Here is a 15,333-nt window from a genome sequence, read left to right as displayed (position 1 = left end):
TTAAAAAAAAAAAGAGGCACACTGGGTGTACGTCCATGCATGCCCCAGAACCCAACAGGATAGATAAATGGAAGGAAAGGAAAGAGATTGGTGGTGACCGTGCCCCATGGGGGGTGCTTTCTCCCTCTCCCTTCCTCTTGCTCTCTCTTTCTCTCTGTTTCTCTCTGCCAAGCACACAAGCCCTCTGACAAAAGTGAAAAGAAATGAATACCACACCAGGCCTGGCGTCTGTGGCACAGGCATTAGTGTACTGGACTGCAGAGCTGCAAGCCACATGCTAACCATGGTTCGAGTCCCCCACCCAGTTGGTCTGAAAACACTTTGGGTGTGTGCATGCACATCCAGAATCCTAGCAGGCTGAGGGAGTAAAGAAAGGGACCACTGTGTGACTGGCCCCTCGGTAGCGTGCTTCTCTCTCTCTCACTCTCACTCGCGCATGCACACATACACACATGCTTGTGCTCTGTCATGGATTTAAAAAAAGAAAAGAACAAAAAACACATCACTCATATTGGTACATAATGGACATATGAACCCTATTCTGGAAGGTTGCAGATTTTTCAAAATGAAATACTCCATTTCTGACTCGTCCTCACCCTGCCAGCTCCTGATGGAGACGCAATGCCAGAGAATGGCAGAGGATTAACTGGCCACCAACATGGGAATGCTTCTTGTCTGTTTTCTCAGGAGTGACCACTGTGTTATCAATGACCACGTTGATGATTGGGTCCCGCACTTCTCTTCCCAACACCAACTGCTTCATAAAGGCTATGGATGTGTACCTGGGGATCTGCTTTAGCTTTGTGTTCGGGGCCTTGCTGGAGTATGCAATTGCTCACTACAGCTCGCTACAGCAGACGGCAGCCAAAGACAGGGTAAGAGTCTGAGGACTCGAGGACTCTGTGTGTGGCCTGCCATTGTGCCACAGGCCAGTCCATAGGAATGAGCTGGGCCTGAAACACCCCCTAGATACTTTACACTTTGTAGACTATGTCATCTTCCCATGAGTCTCCTAAGGTAGGTATGAATATTATCACCATTTTGTAGGAAAGGAATTTGAATCATAAAGAGGTTAAAGTAACTGAAGTTCCCCAATAATGAGAAGCACAATGGGAATCCAGTCCAGATCTGCTAACTTCAAAGCCTGAGCATCTGGCCTTTAGCATATGCTCTGTTGTCTAGAGCAGGCAAAGCATGCTGGTGACGTATGCACAGGTGCCAGTAAGCAGGAGACCAGGACCCCACATCTGGCTTGCTAGCCATTTGCTAAAGCACTGAATACCACTCCCTGTTAAACCTAATCATTCCATACTTAGGTCTCTAACCACTTCATTAGCTCAATACCCACTTACTTATTTTTGCTGAGTCCAGTCTTCCAAGCTAACTGCTTTGTCTACAAACTAGGGGACAGCAAAAGAAGTGGAAGAAGTCAAAATTACTAACATCATCAACAGCTCCATCTCCAGCTTTAAACGGAAGATCAGCTTTACCAGCATTGAAATTTCTGGCAATAACGTTGACTATAGTGACTTGACAATGAAAACTAGTGACAAGTTTAAGTTTGTCTTCCGAGAAAAAATGGGCAGGATTGTAGATTATTTTACAATTCAGAACCCCAGTAACGTTGATCGATATTCCAAACTGCTGTTTCCCTTAGTTTTTATGCTAGCCAATGTCTTTTACTGGGCATACTACATGTATTTTTGAGAGACCATTGGAATTTTTGATGCCATAGGTCTTCAACAGAATAAGGTAATGACATACATGGTATTCTAGGCCAAGTGTGCCCCCTAACCCAGTGATACTACGGGTAACTAAAACAACATTTGAAAATTTCTCAGAGAGTGGACCTCCCAACTATTGATACTATTCTAAGCTGTGTAGAAGTCCTGGTATTACAAGATCTTCTATAGAAACATCAACCCATTCCCATTTCATCTTTACGAAGGGCATCCCTGTGGAGCACGCAATTATAAACCTACTCAGGGCTGACTGTTTTCTCAGTGGCTCCCTGGTCTGCATTTACCTCGTGAAAAAAATGGGAAGGAGATTGTTTAAAGTATTGGCTGACCCTCAAGTGCCGCGGGTTGCTTCTACATTACTCATACATTCTATTTACGAAATGTCCATAGTGCTTATAAAATGCACTATTGCCTATTTAGAAAGTAACACTTTCTAGTTTCTGTTTTGACTGAAGTGAAATGTGAGTCTAAGGCAATTCACTGGAAGTCACTGCAGTAACTCGATACCAAGATGATCTTTAACACATTATTTAATACCCCAAATTGTCGCCAGATTTCGGGAAGTCCTATCATTGCAAAATCAAATGGAAGTAAAGAAAATTTAGTGGATCAATAATCTAAAACATAAATCCCTTATTTCTAAGACATAATAAACGAGAAGGACTCTGCAGGTTTATCCTGCCATTATACATGCCTTAGAGTTTTACTGCTATATGCACATCAGTTTTAAACTGTGACAAAGCCCTTCTCCCACATCAGGTGTGGAAATGGAAGATTTTTTTATAATTTATCTTGGGAATCATAATATGGATTCTGGCCCTGGAGACTTGCAGAATCCAGTCCATTTCCTAGGGCTGACATAGTCAGAGTCTTCTGTTATTCTGTCATTTTTGCTACTCTGACACCGAGTAACGCTTTCTCAGCACAGTCCACACATCCCTCCATGAGGAGCTTCTATCCCTATGCAGTCATGCCCAGGAATGCTGCTCATTAGTAACAAGTGCTATTACCCAGGAGCAAGTGGCCTAGCTCAACTCAGCTTGGCCTTGCTCAGATCCCTGATTCCTCTAGCTGAACCACTTTGAGTGGCTTATCTTACATGAGTGGAAGAATGTTGGCCTGAGCCCTAAACGTTCTGAGCAGCGATGGGAAATGTTTCAGAACCTATGTTCAGGTGACAGGTGAGCTGTCTTCTCCAAGGCCAGCCAGTCGCACCCTAAATAAGGAGCATGAGTGTACACCTCTCCCTGTTCCTTGATCATCCTCACCCGATATCACTGTAAGAGGTGGTTTACGAATGTGCTCAGGTGAAGACTTCCAGTTCACACCCTCAATTATTTTAAAAATTTCCACCACTTTTGATTCTTTAGTTTCCTTTTCTAATAAATGCATAGCTTTACTCTACCTTTTAAAAATAAACCATGGCAGGGCCAGCAGGTGGCATGGTGGTTAGGGTGCTGGACTCCCACATGGCCAACCACAGTTCAAGTCCTGTACCTGGTGGCTTGCTTTCTCACTTTCCTTCTCTCTCTCTCCCTCTCTCTTTGTCTCTTTCTGGTGAGCACATAAACCCTATGGCAAGTTTAAAAATAATAATAATAATTAATAAAGTTAAATAATTCTTTAAAATAAAAAATAAACAACCAAACTATGACTTTAGAAGATTATTTTTCTTCTGTAACTTCCTGTATCCATAGATTCTTATTCTTTTGCCTGTTATGGTGCTTCTGACAATCAGTTTCTATGGGTCTGATCACTTGATCTTTTAACAAAATGTTTCTATTGGGATGGGGGGATTAAAAGTGGTAGAATGTGTTTGCATAGTTCAGTCATATTTATAATTTTTAAAAAATTCTTTGAAAGAAAATGTCTCTCTGAAACTCCACTTGAGCATCATATAAAGGCGTGAAACTATGAAGTAAATGCTCCTATTAGCTGCCCACCAAATGAAGTGATCAGCAATAGAATGAGTGTTAGAAGATCCCATTGGAAAAGGTACATATCATCATGCAAACTTGGTGCGCTCACTCCCATCATCCTCAAGTTCGTCACCCCAGACAGTAACTACACACACACCCTGCTATGTCCTGCCAAGGGAATGGGAAGCACTGGCAATACAGTTGACATTTTTCTTCGACATCACTGCACCACAACACTTACCTTGCAGTTAAACAACTGAGCCTGCTGATGTTCAATTCTCTTCTCAGGCCTCTTTATTGTTTTGATATTCTTCTTTGTTCTTGTTGAATATTTTTATAGTTTCAGAGTACACTTTAGGGAAAAAAAAATTCTTGGATTTTGCATCACTCTGCACTTTATATAAGCTACATTAGAGTTCTCAGTAAAAACTCCTAATATTCTGTCTGTTCCATACATCCTACCTCCCAGAGCAGTAGCATAAAACATCTGAATTAACACTTTCTTCAAAACATGTATTTCTTGGGTGAAAATATCAAGACTGACCCTATCAAATTTTCCAAAGATAAGAAACTAGATGGGTTGTGAATATTCTAAATTATGTAAATGTAATTTTTAATTACCTTGATACTGAGGATAGCAATAATCTCAATGTAAGAAGTCACATGATATAAATATAGGAAGATATTTGATAACAAGTAAGTTATTTGATAACAAGACAGAGGGCTCATCTCAAATGAGAGAGAGGGAGCAATGGAGAAACAAACGTATCAGAAAAGAGCTTGAGATTGCAGTGAAAATGAGTAGACAATGCCAGAGGGTGCCATTAGAAAAACGGCACAGAATGGGCTTTCAGTACCAAGCAAGTACAGTGACAAGTACAGTGATCCGTAGTTACAGGGAGTTTGACATCTGGGATTGAGACATGGTCCTTCTTCAGTGTTGTGCAGTCTTCTAACATGTAACAGAACAGTTCTTCTTAACTGCTGCCTATAATGAATTTTCTCTTAAGATTATTTATTTCCTATTCTTTATTATTATTATTTTTTAATTTGACCAGAGAGAGACAGAGAAAGAAGGAAGGTGAGAAAGCAAGCTACCATGTCAAGGACTCGAACCAGGGCCAACCATGTGGGGAGTCCAGTGCCTTAACCACCATGCCACCTGCTGGTCCCATAATGAATTTTTATCAGTCCATACCCCTTTTGCTGCCAAAGGCCCTTGCCTCTTAAAATATATACATTTTGAGTGCCAGGAAGTGGTACAGTGATTAAGGCGCTGGACTCCCAGATGGCCAACCATGGTTCAAGTCCCAGACCCAGCAGCTCAAAAGTTATGTTAGGCATGTGCGTGTGCACGCCCAAAATCCCAAGAGGAGAATGGAGGAGAAGGTATTGTGGTGTGACCATCTCCCTGGGGGGTGAATTCTCACTTTCTCTCTCTCTCTTTCTGTGGCAAGCACATGCACACAAAGCAACACACACACACACACACACACGCACACACACACTTTTTTCAAGTTGACTCTCAATGAGAACACCACTCCAATTCGTGATCACTATAATTTATGTGTTATACTAATGACTTTTAAAAGAAAATTTAAAAATACATATTTTATCTACTTTAAAATTATTTAATATATATGTTAAGTTACATATTATTTTCAATAGTTTTTATAAATAATTTAGATTTCTGAACCGTAGTATATTTAGGATGAAAAACATTGAGTCCAATTTTGGCCCATACTTTTAAGAAGGATTTATACAAACAGGAAAAGAGAGAAAAATGACAGAGGTTATTATAATCATAGAAAACAAGTCCAGTGAAAAGGAACTCTTGCACCTTGACACGCAAGACTGAGTGATAGTAACTGTCATTATCAGTTTCAAGGAGGATTTTGTACAAGGGACATGCTGTTCCACTATTCACCTGAATAAGCGAACTGAATAAAAGTAAACAGGCATAAATGAACTTAAGAAAAACTGTTTATAGGGAAGAAAATGTGCACGTTGAATAATGAAATGCTCGGATTCTCCATCTGGAAGTTCCCCATGGGTAGAAACAATCATTTCTCCCCTTCGATTTTGCCATTCACCTGCCTGAAAGCAGCTCTATTCTACCAGGTAGTCTTGGGAGGGTATAGATGCAGGGAGATGCCTCTGGCTGAAGAAAATTAAAGTGTCATACAAAGTGTAACTAACAAAAAATGAATGCCTTAAGTTACCCCTGATAACCCATGAGGTTGAGCTCCAACATTATGATTTCTTTGTGGGGACTTGAAGAGGAGACATAAGGTTCTTTCCTTTCAGCACTGTGGCGGCAACTGTGAGTATGCTCAGGCCTCTAGTGTCCTCTGCTGTGGCAAAAAGAAGATCTGGTTGGACCCCAATGAGACCAATGAAATTGCCAATGCCAACGCCCGTCAGCAGATCCAGAAGCTGATCAAGGACCGGTTGATCATCCACAACCTGTGACTGTCCATTCCCAGGCTCGATGCTGGAAAAAACCCTTGGCCTGCTGGAAGAGCAGGCATATGGACATAAGTAAGCGAAAGGGTACGGTCAATGCTAGAATGCCAGAGGTGACCTGGATGAGGAGAGTGAGGATCCTGCAGCGGCGGTGGCTCGGAAGATACCGGGAGTCTAAGATTGACCACCACATGTATCACAGCCTGTACCTGAAGGTGAAGGGGAATGTGTTCAAGAACAAGCAGATTCTCATGGAGCACATCCACAAGCTGAAGGCAGACAAGGCCCACAAGAAGCTCCTAGCAGACCAGGCTGAGGCCCGCAGGTCTAAGACCAAGGAAGCACGCAAGTGCCGTGAGGAGCGTCTCCAGGCCAAGAAGGAAGAGATCATCAAGACTCTGTCCAAGGAGAAAGAGACCGAGAAATAAAGCTCCCCATCTCTTCTTGTCTGTACATAGTAGCATTGGAAGTTACTCAGATAATCGTTTAAATAAAATAAGCCTTTATCTGCTTTGAAAAAAGAAAGAGAGACATGACTTTCAGCTTTTAGTGACTTGGACTTGGTACAAGTCTTCACCATTAAATCTCATTATTTATAATTGTGCCTTTTCAGAAGCTTGAGAAAAAGCAATCCCACTGGAAAATTTAAAAAGAAAAAGAACATTAAAAGTGCGTGTTGTTCCATGGTCTCTATGATCTTAGAGGTCATCTTCATTTGCAAACCAGACGTCTGTTTTTCTCTCTTAGTGAACACTAGAGCCAAGAGCTAAAAAGTCTTGGAGAACCAAGTGGTCCATTTCCTGCCCTCACAGCCTGCTTCTTACTCAGGTCGTCAGGTGAGCTTTATAGGAAAGTTTCCCAAGAACTGGCATTTCATAGCTCATCACATGAACCTCCATTTTCATCTAGAAGTTTCTGCTCCTATGCAATACTAAAATGTGGCTAACATACCTTTCACCAAGTTACCTATCACAGAACTTTGTAGAAAAAAGATCACATGGGGGACCAACAATGGCATAATGGCTGTGTTGCTGGACTCCCACGTAGTGGACCTCGGTTCAAGTTCCAGACGCAGCAGCTTAAAACTCATACCAACACATGTGCATACATGCTCAAGGTCCCGAGAGGAGAATGGAGGAGAAGGGATAATGGCGTGGCCATCCCCCCGGAGGGGGGGGGGGATTTCATACTTTCTGTCTCTATCTCTCTAGCAAGGGCATATGCCCTATAGTAAAATCACTCTCTCAAAAAAAAAAATTCACACAGCAAGTCTGAGATGATTATCCTTAGAAAGGCCTGTTTGCAAAGTTGGCATGGGCTACTATCTGGGAACTTGTTTTCAAGAGGGTTCCTGTCATTCCCTAACTGCAAGGGTGGCCCAGTGTGCCTAAACTGTCTGTACAAACAAGGTGGTACATTCTGGCACTCAGGCGGCTTCCGGGAGTCTGGAACTTTGGTTTGTACTAGGCAGAGTGTGCCTATGGAACCAGCTCCCAATGAAAACCTTGGACGCTGAGTCTCCGATGAACTTGGCAGACACTATTTCACACATGTCACAATTCAGTGCCAGAGGAGTAAGGACATCCTGAGTCCTAGCTGGGGAGAGCGGACTCTTAGAAACTTGGGCCTGGTTCCTTCTGGACTTCTCCCCACACGCCCTTTCCCTTTCCTTGTCTGGCTATATGTCCTTCTGCTGCTATGATAGCCCTGAGTATGACTATATGGCGAATCTTATGAATTCGAGGGAATCAAGGGCTTCTCTCAGGGACTCCAGAGCAGTGGTTCCCAAACCTGGCAGATAGAGATTCGCTGGTGAAGTTTTGTAGACAGACCCCAGAGACTTACTCCACACCTATGGACTCAAGACTTGTATTTTTCTTTCTTTCTTCTTTCTCTTCCTTTTTCTCTTTCTTTCTCTCTTTTTTTGTTTGCTAGAGGGCACATGTGTTTACCAGTTAGAAACAGAGAAAGAGAAGGAAAGTGACAAAGCAACCCCCAGGGAGCGTGGTCCCAGTACAATCCTTTCTCCTCCATCTGTCCTTTTAGGATTTTAGATACACACATGCATCTGGTCTGTCTTTCAAGCCACTAGGTCTGGGGCTCGAACTGCACAGTGGGCTCTGTGGGATACAGTTGTCTTAACCACCACACCACAGGCTGGCCCCAAGACCTGTATAACATCTTCAGATGTTTTTGATGTAAAGCCAGAAGGGAAGACAGAGCCAAATGCCTTGGTGGGAAAGAGAGCAGATGCATGAAAACTATATTTTCAGGGGGAAAAGATAACACAATGTCTGTCATATGGAAAAAAGAGTCCAACTAGGATTGTTCAACGTGAATAATGTATAGGCCAGACAGAGTGCAAAATTTTTCCTTTGTCTCATTGAAACTTCTATATTAGTACCAAGAAGGAACAGGACAAATTCTTTTTCTGATATGGCTTTGATAAAAACAAACAAAAACAAAAACAAAAACAAAACTAAACTAAAGATAAACGTGTGGTGGAAGAGTGAGGCAGGCATTAGGGAGGCAGAAGTTCTTTGTTGCAACTCCCAGTTTTTGAGACACTAAACTTTAATGGTAGTTCAAGTTAACTTATGTTCGTGCAAACAAGGCACAAGCTAAAAACTTTAGCAGAAATGCAAAAAGTTAGACTACACATAACCAGAGTTTGGCTTCTGCAGTGGGCAGGAGGGGCAGCTGACTTGAATGATGCCTTAGAGGTGGCTCTCTAGGTCAGGAGCATACGCCAAAGTCTCATTAAGAACGCTCAGAGTGATGGAGGGAGCGGACCCAGCTAAGAAATACAACATCATCAGTGTTGTGACATGAAAGAGCATCTCCAAACGCAGATCCCTTTCTCACTTGCATGTCTCTTTCAGCGCGCCCCACCAACTTATTCTGTATGTGCGCCGAAGGGAGAGGAATTACAGAGCTGCATCACAGGGGGCATATTATCTTGTGAATTAAGATACTTGTTTAATTTATGAATTTTATTCTTTTCCTCTTTTTATGACAGAGAGTAACAACACAAGATAAAGGAGAGAGAGAGAGAGAGAGAGAAAGAGAAACACCCCACAAAGAGGCCTGGTCATGCTGCAGTCCTTCCTCTGATTCTCCATCCCATCAGGAACCTGGGCATGTGCACACATGGCTGGCATGATTTTCAAACTGCTGGGTCTGGGACTGAACCCTGGTTAGTCATGTGGAATCTGGCTTCCTCTGCACAGTGCTTCCTCACTGCACTATGAAGCTGGCCCAATTCCCATACTTTAGACGTCTTGAAGCTGTGTTTTTAGATTGAATACTCTAATGGATATATGAGGGGGCCTTCAAAGAGTTCGTGAAAAAGCATATTATATAAAAAAATTATGCATGGATTTTAAACATTTTTGCACTAAAATAAACTTGGACTTTAATTCCATTTTTTCATAACTTTTTGAAGTCCCCTTGTATTTAACAATAAAAAACAATGTGGCTGTGTCTTCATAACATATGAAATGTGGCATGAATGATGAATAAACAGTTGACTCTACACGAAATTTCTTTTTAGAGGAAGTAGGCAAATGTGTCCCTGATGGATTTTGCTCTTCAATAACAAGTTATTGAACCAATTTGCCAAAATATATCTTGAAGAATCAAAAAGCCCTCATTCATAAATCAAATCATATCTATGGAACAAAACAAAGAAAATGGGAGAGGATGACAGTGGAAAGTGATAACCACAAATATCACCAATAAAAGTTAGATGCAGATGCCCTGGCATTTAAAGCCACAAACCTTAGACTGCAATAATAAAGTGAATTTTCAGAATGCAAAGCAGTCCCAAGAGAAATTATCCGCTTAAAAGAATATGAGATGTACCTTTTCCGGGCGTGTATGTTTCTTACATCCTAACAGAACATTCTAATCCATCTCACAGAGGGATTCAAGAGCAAATTCTCAATAAGGGAAATAAAACTTTGCTTTTTATCTACTCCAGTAGTCATTTAACGTAATTTATCGACTTTTTTTTTTCCCCACAAACAATCCAGTTGCACACCCCTTCACATACATCCCACAAGACTAATCCAGTTTAATTTAGTTCAGGAGCTCAGGAATGGTAGTCAAGTGGTGTGGACCCTTCCATTAACTTAATCCCTATTTGCCTAAGTTTTCTAATGTGTCAAATGAGACCAGAATATTTGCTTTCCTATCTCACAGTTTCATGGTATGATTAAAAAAGAAAATTGTAAATGAGAAAGTGCTCTGAAAACCTGTGAGATAAGTCCATAAATGGGTCCTAATTAACTTGACATATGATTATGTACATATGTGTCAAATGTGAACTTAGCAAAATGAACTGGGAGATAGCTGGGACATTATGAGGTTCAAACACCTTACATGACATGTTAGTGGATAAGGGTCGGAGACATCGCAGGATGTGTCCATGGTCAAGCACAGGGCATGCCCAGGACTAGATGCCGTGTCTCCTAAGCCCACGTTAGCAGATCCCATTACCTCCTCAAATGGTTCCACTCACGCAGCTCAGACTCTGCCTATGCAGAAGCAGTACTGAGAGGTGACAGCATCTTCGCTAGAACCCAAAGCCACAAACCCACTGAGCTCTAATGGCATTATCTGTGACCTGTCTTGACAATCTCTCTCCACCTGCTAGAACTGTTTGTTCTGCCACAGAAATTCAAGGCAGCATGTTCGCTACTAAATTGGACCCTTCCCAGAAGACTTTTGATATGATTTTGTTAGCCTAGAAACCCAGCTTTTCACTCCTTCACTCTAAAAATCCCTGCAGAAAAGATCACAAATGCTGGCATCCTGCCCACAAAACATCTCTGACCTGGCTAGCCACGCCAAGAATGCAGTTAACAAGAACGTCCTGTGTCGTTTCTGCAAAGGCGAAAGATCTCAGAGCGGAGCCCCCTCAGCACCACACAGGTGATTACTTAAAAATGCATCTGTGTGTGTGCACAAAGTCTTCCATTGCAGTGAATCTCTTGCATTTTTAAAGGTATGTTGTATTTTCTGACACTATAAATGGTAGTAAAGGTATTTCAAATTATCTCCCATTTGCTTACTGTATTAACCAAGAGAGTACATAAAGGGCAATAAAGTTATATCTTTATCAGAAAAGTACACAGTGCTTTGGTAAGCACTGTACTATCACAGCAGTGTTGTCTGCCCCAAGTTTTATAGTGTTTTCCAAATAGAAAATAGGAATAAAATAACTTTTATGCAGTTGACTGGGGGAAAATATTAAAAAGAATCACCCCAATACAGTTCATCTGTGGTGTTCTCATTTTGCTTCTTCCCAGGTATCTTAGGTAGTCTCGGTGTTACGGGTCGCATAAAAGAGCAGGTGTCTGTGGAATGTAAACACTAGTCAATAGCTACAGTTTACCAAGTGCCGGCCATGTGCTAAACACCCTACCTACCCTATTTCCCATCCCCACAATAACCCTATGAGGTAGATGTCGTTAACCCATTTTGTAGATGAAAAGATTGAGTGGCTGGCTCAAGATTATACAGTGGGGAAATGGCAGAGCTGGGATTCGAACCTGGGTATATTTGGCCTGAAGGCCCACACTTCATTTACTACACCACACTGCCTCATTCTTACAAGATCTTATACGTGAGGTAGGCCGTGATAGGAATGAAAGAAACAGACGTAATAATAAGCCTTCTTCACCGTCCTACCTTAGAAATGGTCACGGAACTTTCCTTCTCCAAAAGCAGTTACTCACAGGGTGGTGAGAAAAAGCAACGAATCCTGTGAAGAACTGAAGGACTATGCCGGAGGGGTTCAGAGCCACTGCTTTGACCTGAGTCGATCGGGTTTAAGCCCTGGCGGTGCCTGTTACCAGTTCCTGGTGTGACCCGACTTAACCTCTTTGAAACTTAGTTCCTTCTCTGTGAAATAGGAAAAGCGCCCTCGCAGGCTTCTGGGGTGCAGGCGTGCAGCGGCACAGTGTGCAGGACACCCACCACAGTGCCTGCGCTCTGTCCCGTGCCCAGGAAACACGATCTCTGATCAGTGGAACTGTCGCTGTGGGGCTGCTGTATAAACATAAAGACACATTATTGGGGAAACAAAACAAAATGCACAGTTTCTGGTTTAACTGGTTTTTGTTGGCAACTAATGACTGTATAACTCTTAAGACAGCCTTAAAAACAAAGCATCCGTAACAAACACTGGGTTTCTATTTTCAAGAACAGATGCTCTTTTTCGGGCTCAGCTAATACTAAATTCTAGTCAGAGAGCCCAAAATAAGCCTATTTCATTTCTCTCAGTGCTGTTAAGAGTGTGAAGTTGTGGGGCCAGCAGGTGGCGTAGTGGTTGTCACGCTGAACTACCACATGGTCAATTGCAGTTCGAGTTTCGGACCCAGCAGCTTGAAACCCAGGGCAGGCGTGTATGTGCATGTGTGCCTAAAAGCCCAAGAGGAGAATGGAGGAGAAGGGACTGTGGTGTGGACATCCCCCTAGAGGGTGATTTCTCATGTTCTCTCTCTGTCTGTCTGTCTCTGTGTCTCCAGTGAGTACGTTACCCTGTGGCAAAAATCTCTCTAGAAAAGAAGAAGAGTGTGAAGTTAGAGGGCCAGCAGTGGCTGAGTGGTTAAAGTGGATGGATCCCAAATGGCCAGTTGTGAGGTTTGAGTCTCAGACAGGTGGCTTGAAAAGCACGCCAGGGGCATCTGCCTGTGTGCCCAAAATCCCAAGAGGAGAATGGAGGTATTGCAGCGTAGCCATCCCCTGGGGTGAGGGGGTGCTTTCTCACTTTCCCTCCCTCTCTCTCCCCTCTCCAGCAAGCACATTCACCCTATAGCAAGCTTTTAAGTAATAATAATAGCATATTAATAAAAAACAAAAAAAGAGTATGAAGTTAATCTCTAGAATCTCTGTTATAGTAGTTCTGAAACTTCCCACTTCCCATCCTTTCTTATTTTTTCTTATTTTTTTTTTTTTTGGAGAAGTTTTTGCTATAGGGCGCGTGCACTTGCCAGAAAGACAGAGAGACAGAGAGACAGAAAATGAGAAATTACCCCCTGGGGGGATGGCCACGCCACAATTCCTTCTCCTCCATTCTCCTCTTGGGATCTTGGGAATGCATGCACACGTGCCTGGTGTGAGTTTTAAGCCACCGGGTCTGGGACTCAAACTGCGGTTGACTACATGAGAGTCCAGCAACATAGCCATTACACTATCTGCTGGTTCCTCCATCATTTCCTATTTTTACACAGCAAAGTTTTGGGCTTCGTTCTCACCATTCCAATGCTCTTCCTTAAAAAAAAAAAATCCTAAGTAGATTACCAAAAATAGAGCAGCCTCCTGAATATGACTGCATGCAGAAATGAAGTGAAGGCCATCTCTGGGTAGGTCTTCCCTCCAAAGAAGCTCTAACACACCTTTCCTACCTGTCTGTTCTTATGGCTTCATCCAGGGGAAAATACAGATGTCTGCTTGGGAAAATAAAGCTTTCAAACATCAACTTCAGAAGGAAAGAAGACTGGGAGACATCTGGGCAGGAGAGTGGGAAAGGAGAAAGAGGCTGTTGGGTGCCTAACTCAGAAAGTTACTTCTAAGTTACTTCCGGAGGTAGACACCAACCTGAAGTTTAGTCTTAAAGGTTAACACTGAGGTTGGCCTGTAGCCTCATGGTTAAGGGAGCCAGAGCCTGCATGGCTAACCTTGGTTCAAATTCTTGCTCTGACAGCTTGAAAAACACACAAGGGAGCTGGCCAGTGATGTGATGTTTGAGGCAGCTGGAACCACATGGTCAACTGTGCATTTTGTGTCCTGAACCTGGTGACTCAAAAAACAAACAAACAAACAAACAAACAAAAAAAACCACCTCAGGCATGTGTGCATGTGTGTGTCCAAAATCCTGAAAGGAAAAATGGAGAAGGGATTGTAGTGTGGCCATCCCCTACCGGAGGCGCTTTCTCACCTGCCCCCTTTCTCTCTCTGGTAAACACATGTGCTCTCTGGCAAACTAAGCGAAAAAAGAAAAAGAGCACACACACTCGCCAGGCACATGTGCTTGTCCAAATCGCTCCAGAATGGAGAAATGGCAGAAAGGGGACCACAGGGCAGAGAAATGGAGGAACAGGGATTGCGGCATGATGATGCCCCATTTGGTCATGCCTTCCTCTGGCCTCCACCGCCTCCTTGGCTAACGCACATGCCTTCTGACAGTTAAGGGGGAAAAAAAGGCTAAAACCCATAGATTCAGATAAGCAAAAATATGACAGGTCTTTATGAGTGTTTTCACCAAATACCAGCTGTGCTAGGTCCTTACAGAGGTACTTTTAGGCTTAATTTTCATGTCTCAAGAAACCTCTTTCCCCTCAAATAGCTCAAGTGTCCATGTTTCACAAATGATAGCTGCATATGCCTTCCATTAAAAGTCCCATAACAAGGATCAGCAGGTGGTGTGGTGGTTAAGACTCTGGACTCTCACATCGCTGACTGTGTGGTCTTAGACCCAGACTTGGCAGCTTGGAAACCACTGTGTGTATGTGTGTGTGTGTATGTGTGTGTGTGTATGTGTGTGTGTACGCATGCCCCAAATCCAGAGAGAACGAAGGGATGCAACATGGCCATGCACCTTGGAGGACTACTTCTCACTTTACCTCTCTCTGGTGCTCTCTCTCTTTGGTAAATGCATGTACTCTATGGAAAAAATAGAAAAACTAAAAAGAAAGCAAACAAAAGCCCCATAACTTTGATCACAGTTGTAATTTTATATCAGTTTGAACCATCCACTGGTTACTATCTATCTTTCCATGAAATCTGCACTTTACACAGGCACAAACTCTGTCTGCTTTTGTTCACTAGGTATAGACAGACAGTGCCTAGCATGGTAACTCCATATCAAAAGCATCCAGTAAACCTGTGTTAAGTGAATGAACATATCTGTGAGTCTAAAAATATGGACCCAAATACTGTCATGGAGACTAGAGCAGTATTTCTCCAGGGGTCATTCTGGAGTCAGACTGTCTGCGTTTGAGTCTAGGCTATGAAACTTACCAGCCGTGTAGTCTTAGCTGAATGAATCCCTTTCTCTGTGCCTCCTCTGTCCATTGCAGATAATAATAGTTGACACCTCCTTGGGTTATTATGAAGATAAAATTACTTAAAACCTAGAAATTGTTCAAAGCAATGCTCTGTACATAACAGTGACTGAGCAGGGCTGACCCTGTGGCCTA

General features: G+C 42.7%; 1 protein-coding gene and 1 pseudogene across 1 annotated transcript in view; both read left to right on the top strand.

The window, feature by feature from the left end:
- Nucleotides 1-3,212, top strand: part of GABRP (gamma-aminobutyric acid type A receptor subunit pi) — a 27,188-nt gene extending 23,976 nt beyond the window's left edge. The window contains exons 9-10 of the mRNA XM_006148352.2: nucleotides 688-875; nucleotides 1,405-3,212. Coding sequence (XP_006148414.1) covers nucleotides 688-875; nucleotides 1,405-1,707 — 491 coding nt within the window. The 3' untranslated portion in view covers nucleotides 1,708-3,212. The remainder of the gene's footprint in view (nucleotides 1-687; nucleotides 876-1,404) is intronic.
- Nucleotides 3,213-4,503: 1,291 nt separating this feature from the next.
- Nucleotides 4,504-6,557, top strand: LOC102471813 (60S ribosomal protein L19 pseudogene; annotated as a pseudogene).
- The last annotated feature ends 8,776 nt before the right edge of the window (nucleotides 6,558-15,333 follow it).

Source organism: Tupaia chinensis, unplaced genomic scaffold (assembly GCF_000334495.1).
Source record: "Tupaia chinensis unplaced genomic scaffold, TupChi_1.0 Scaffold000234_1, whole genome shotgun sequence".
Lineage (NCBI taxonomy): Eukaryota > Metazoa > Chordata > Mammalia > Scandentia > Tupaiidae > Tupaia > Tupaia belangeri.
The sequence above is the reverse complement of the archived record's forward strand: the minus strand, read 5'-3'. Positions and strand labels throughout refer to the sequence as shown.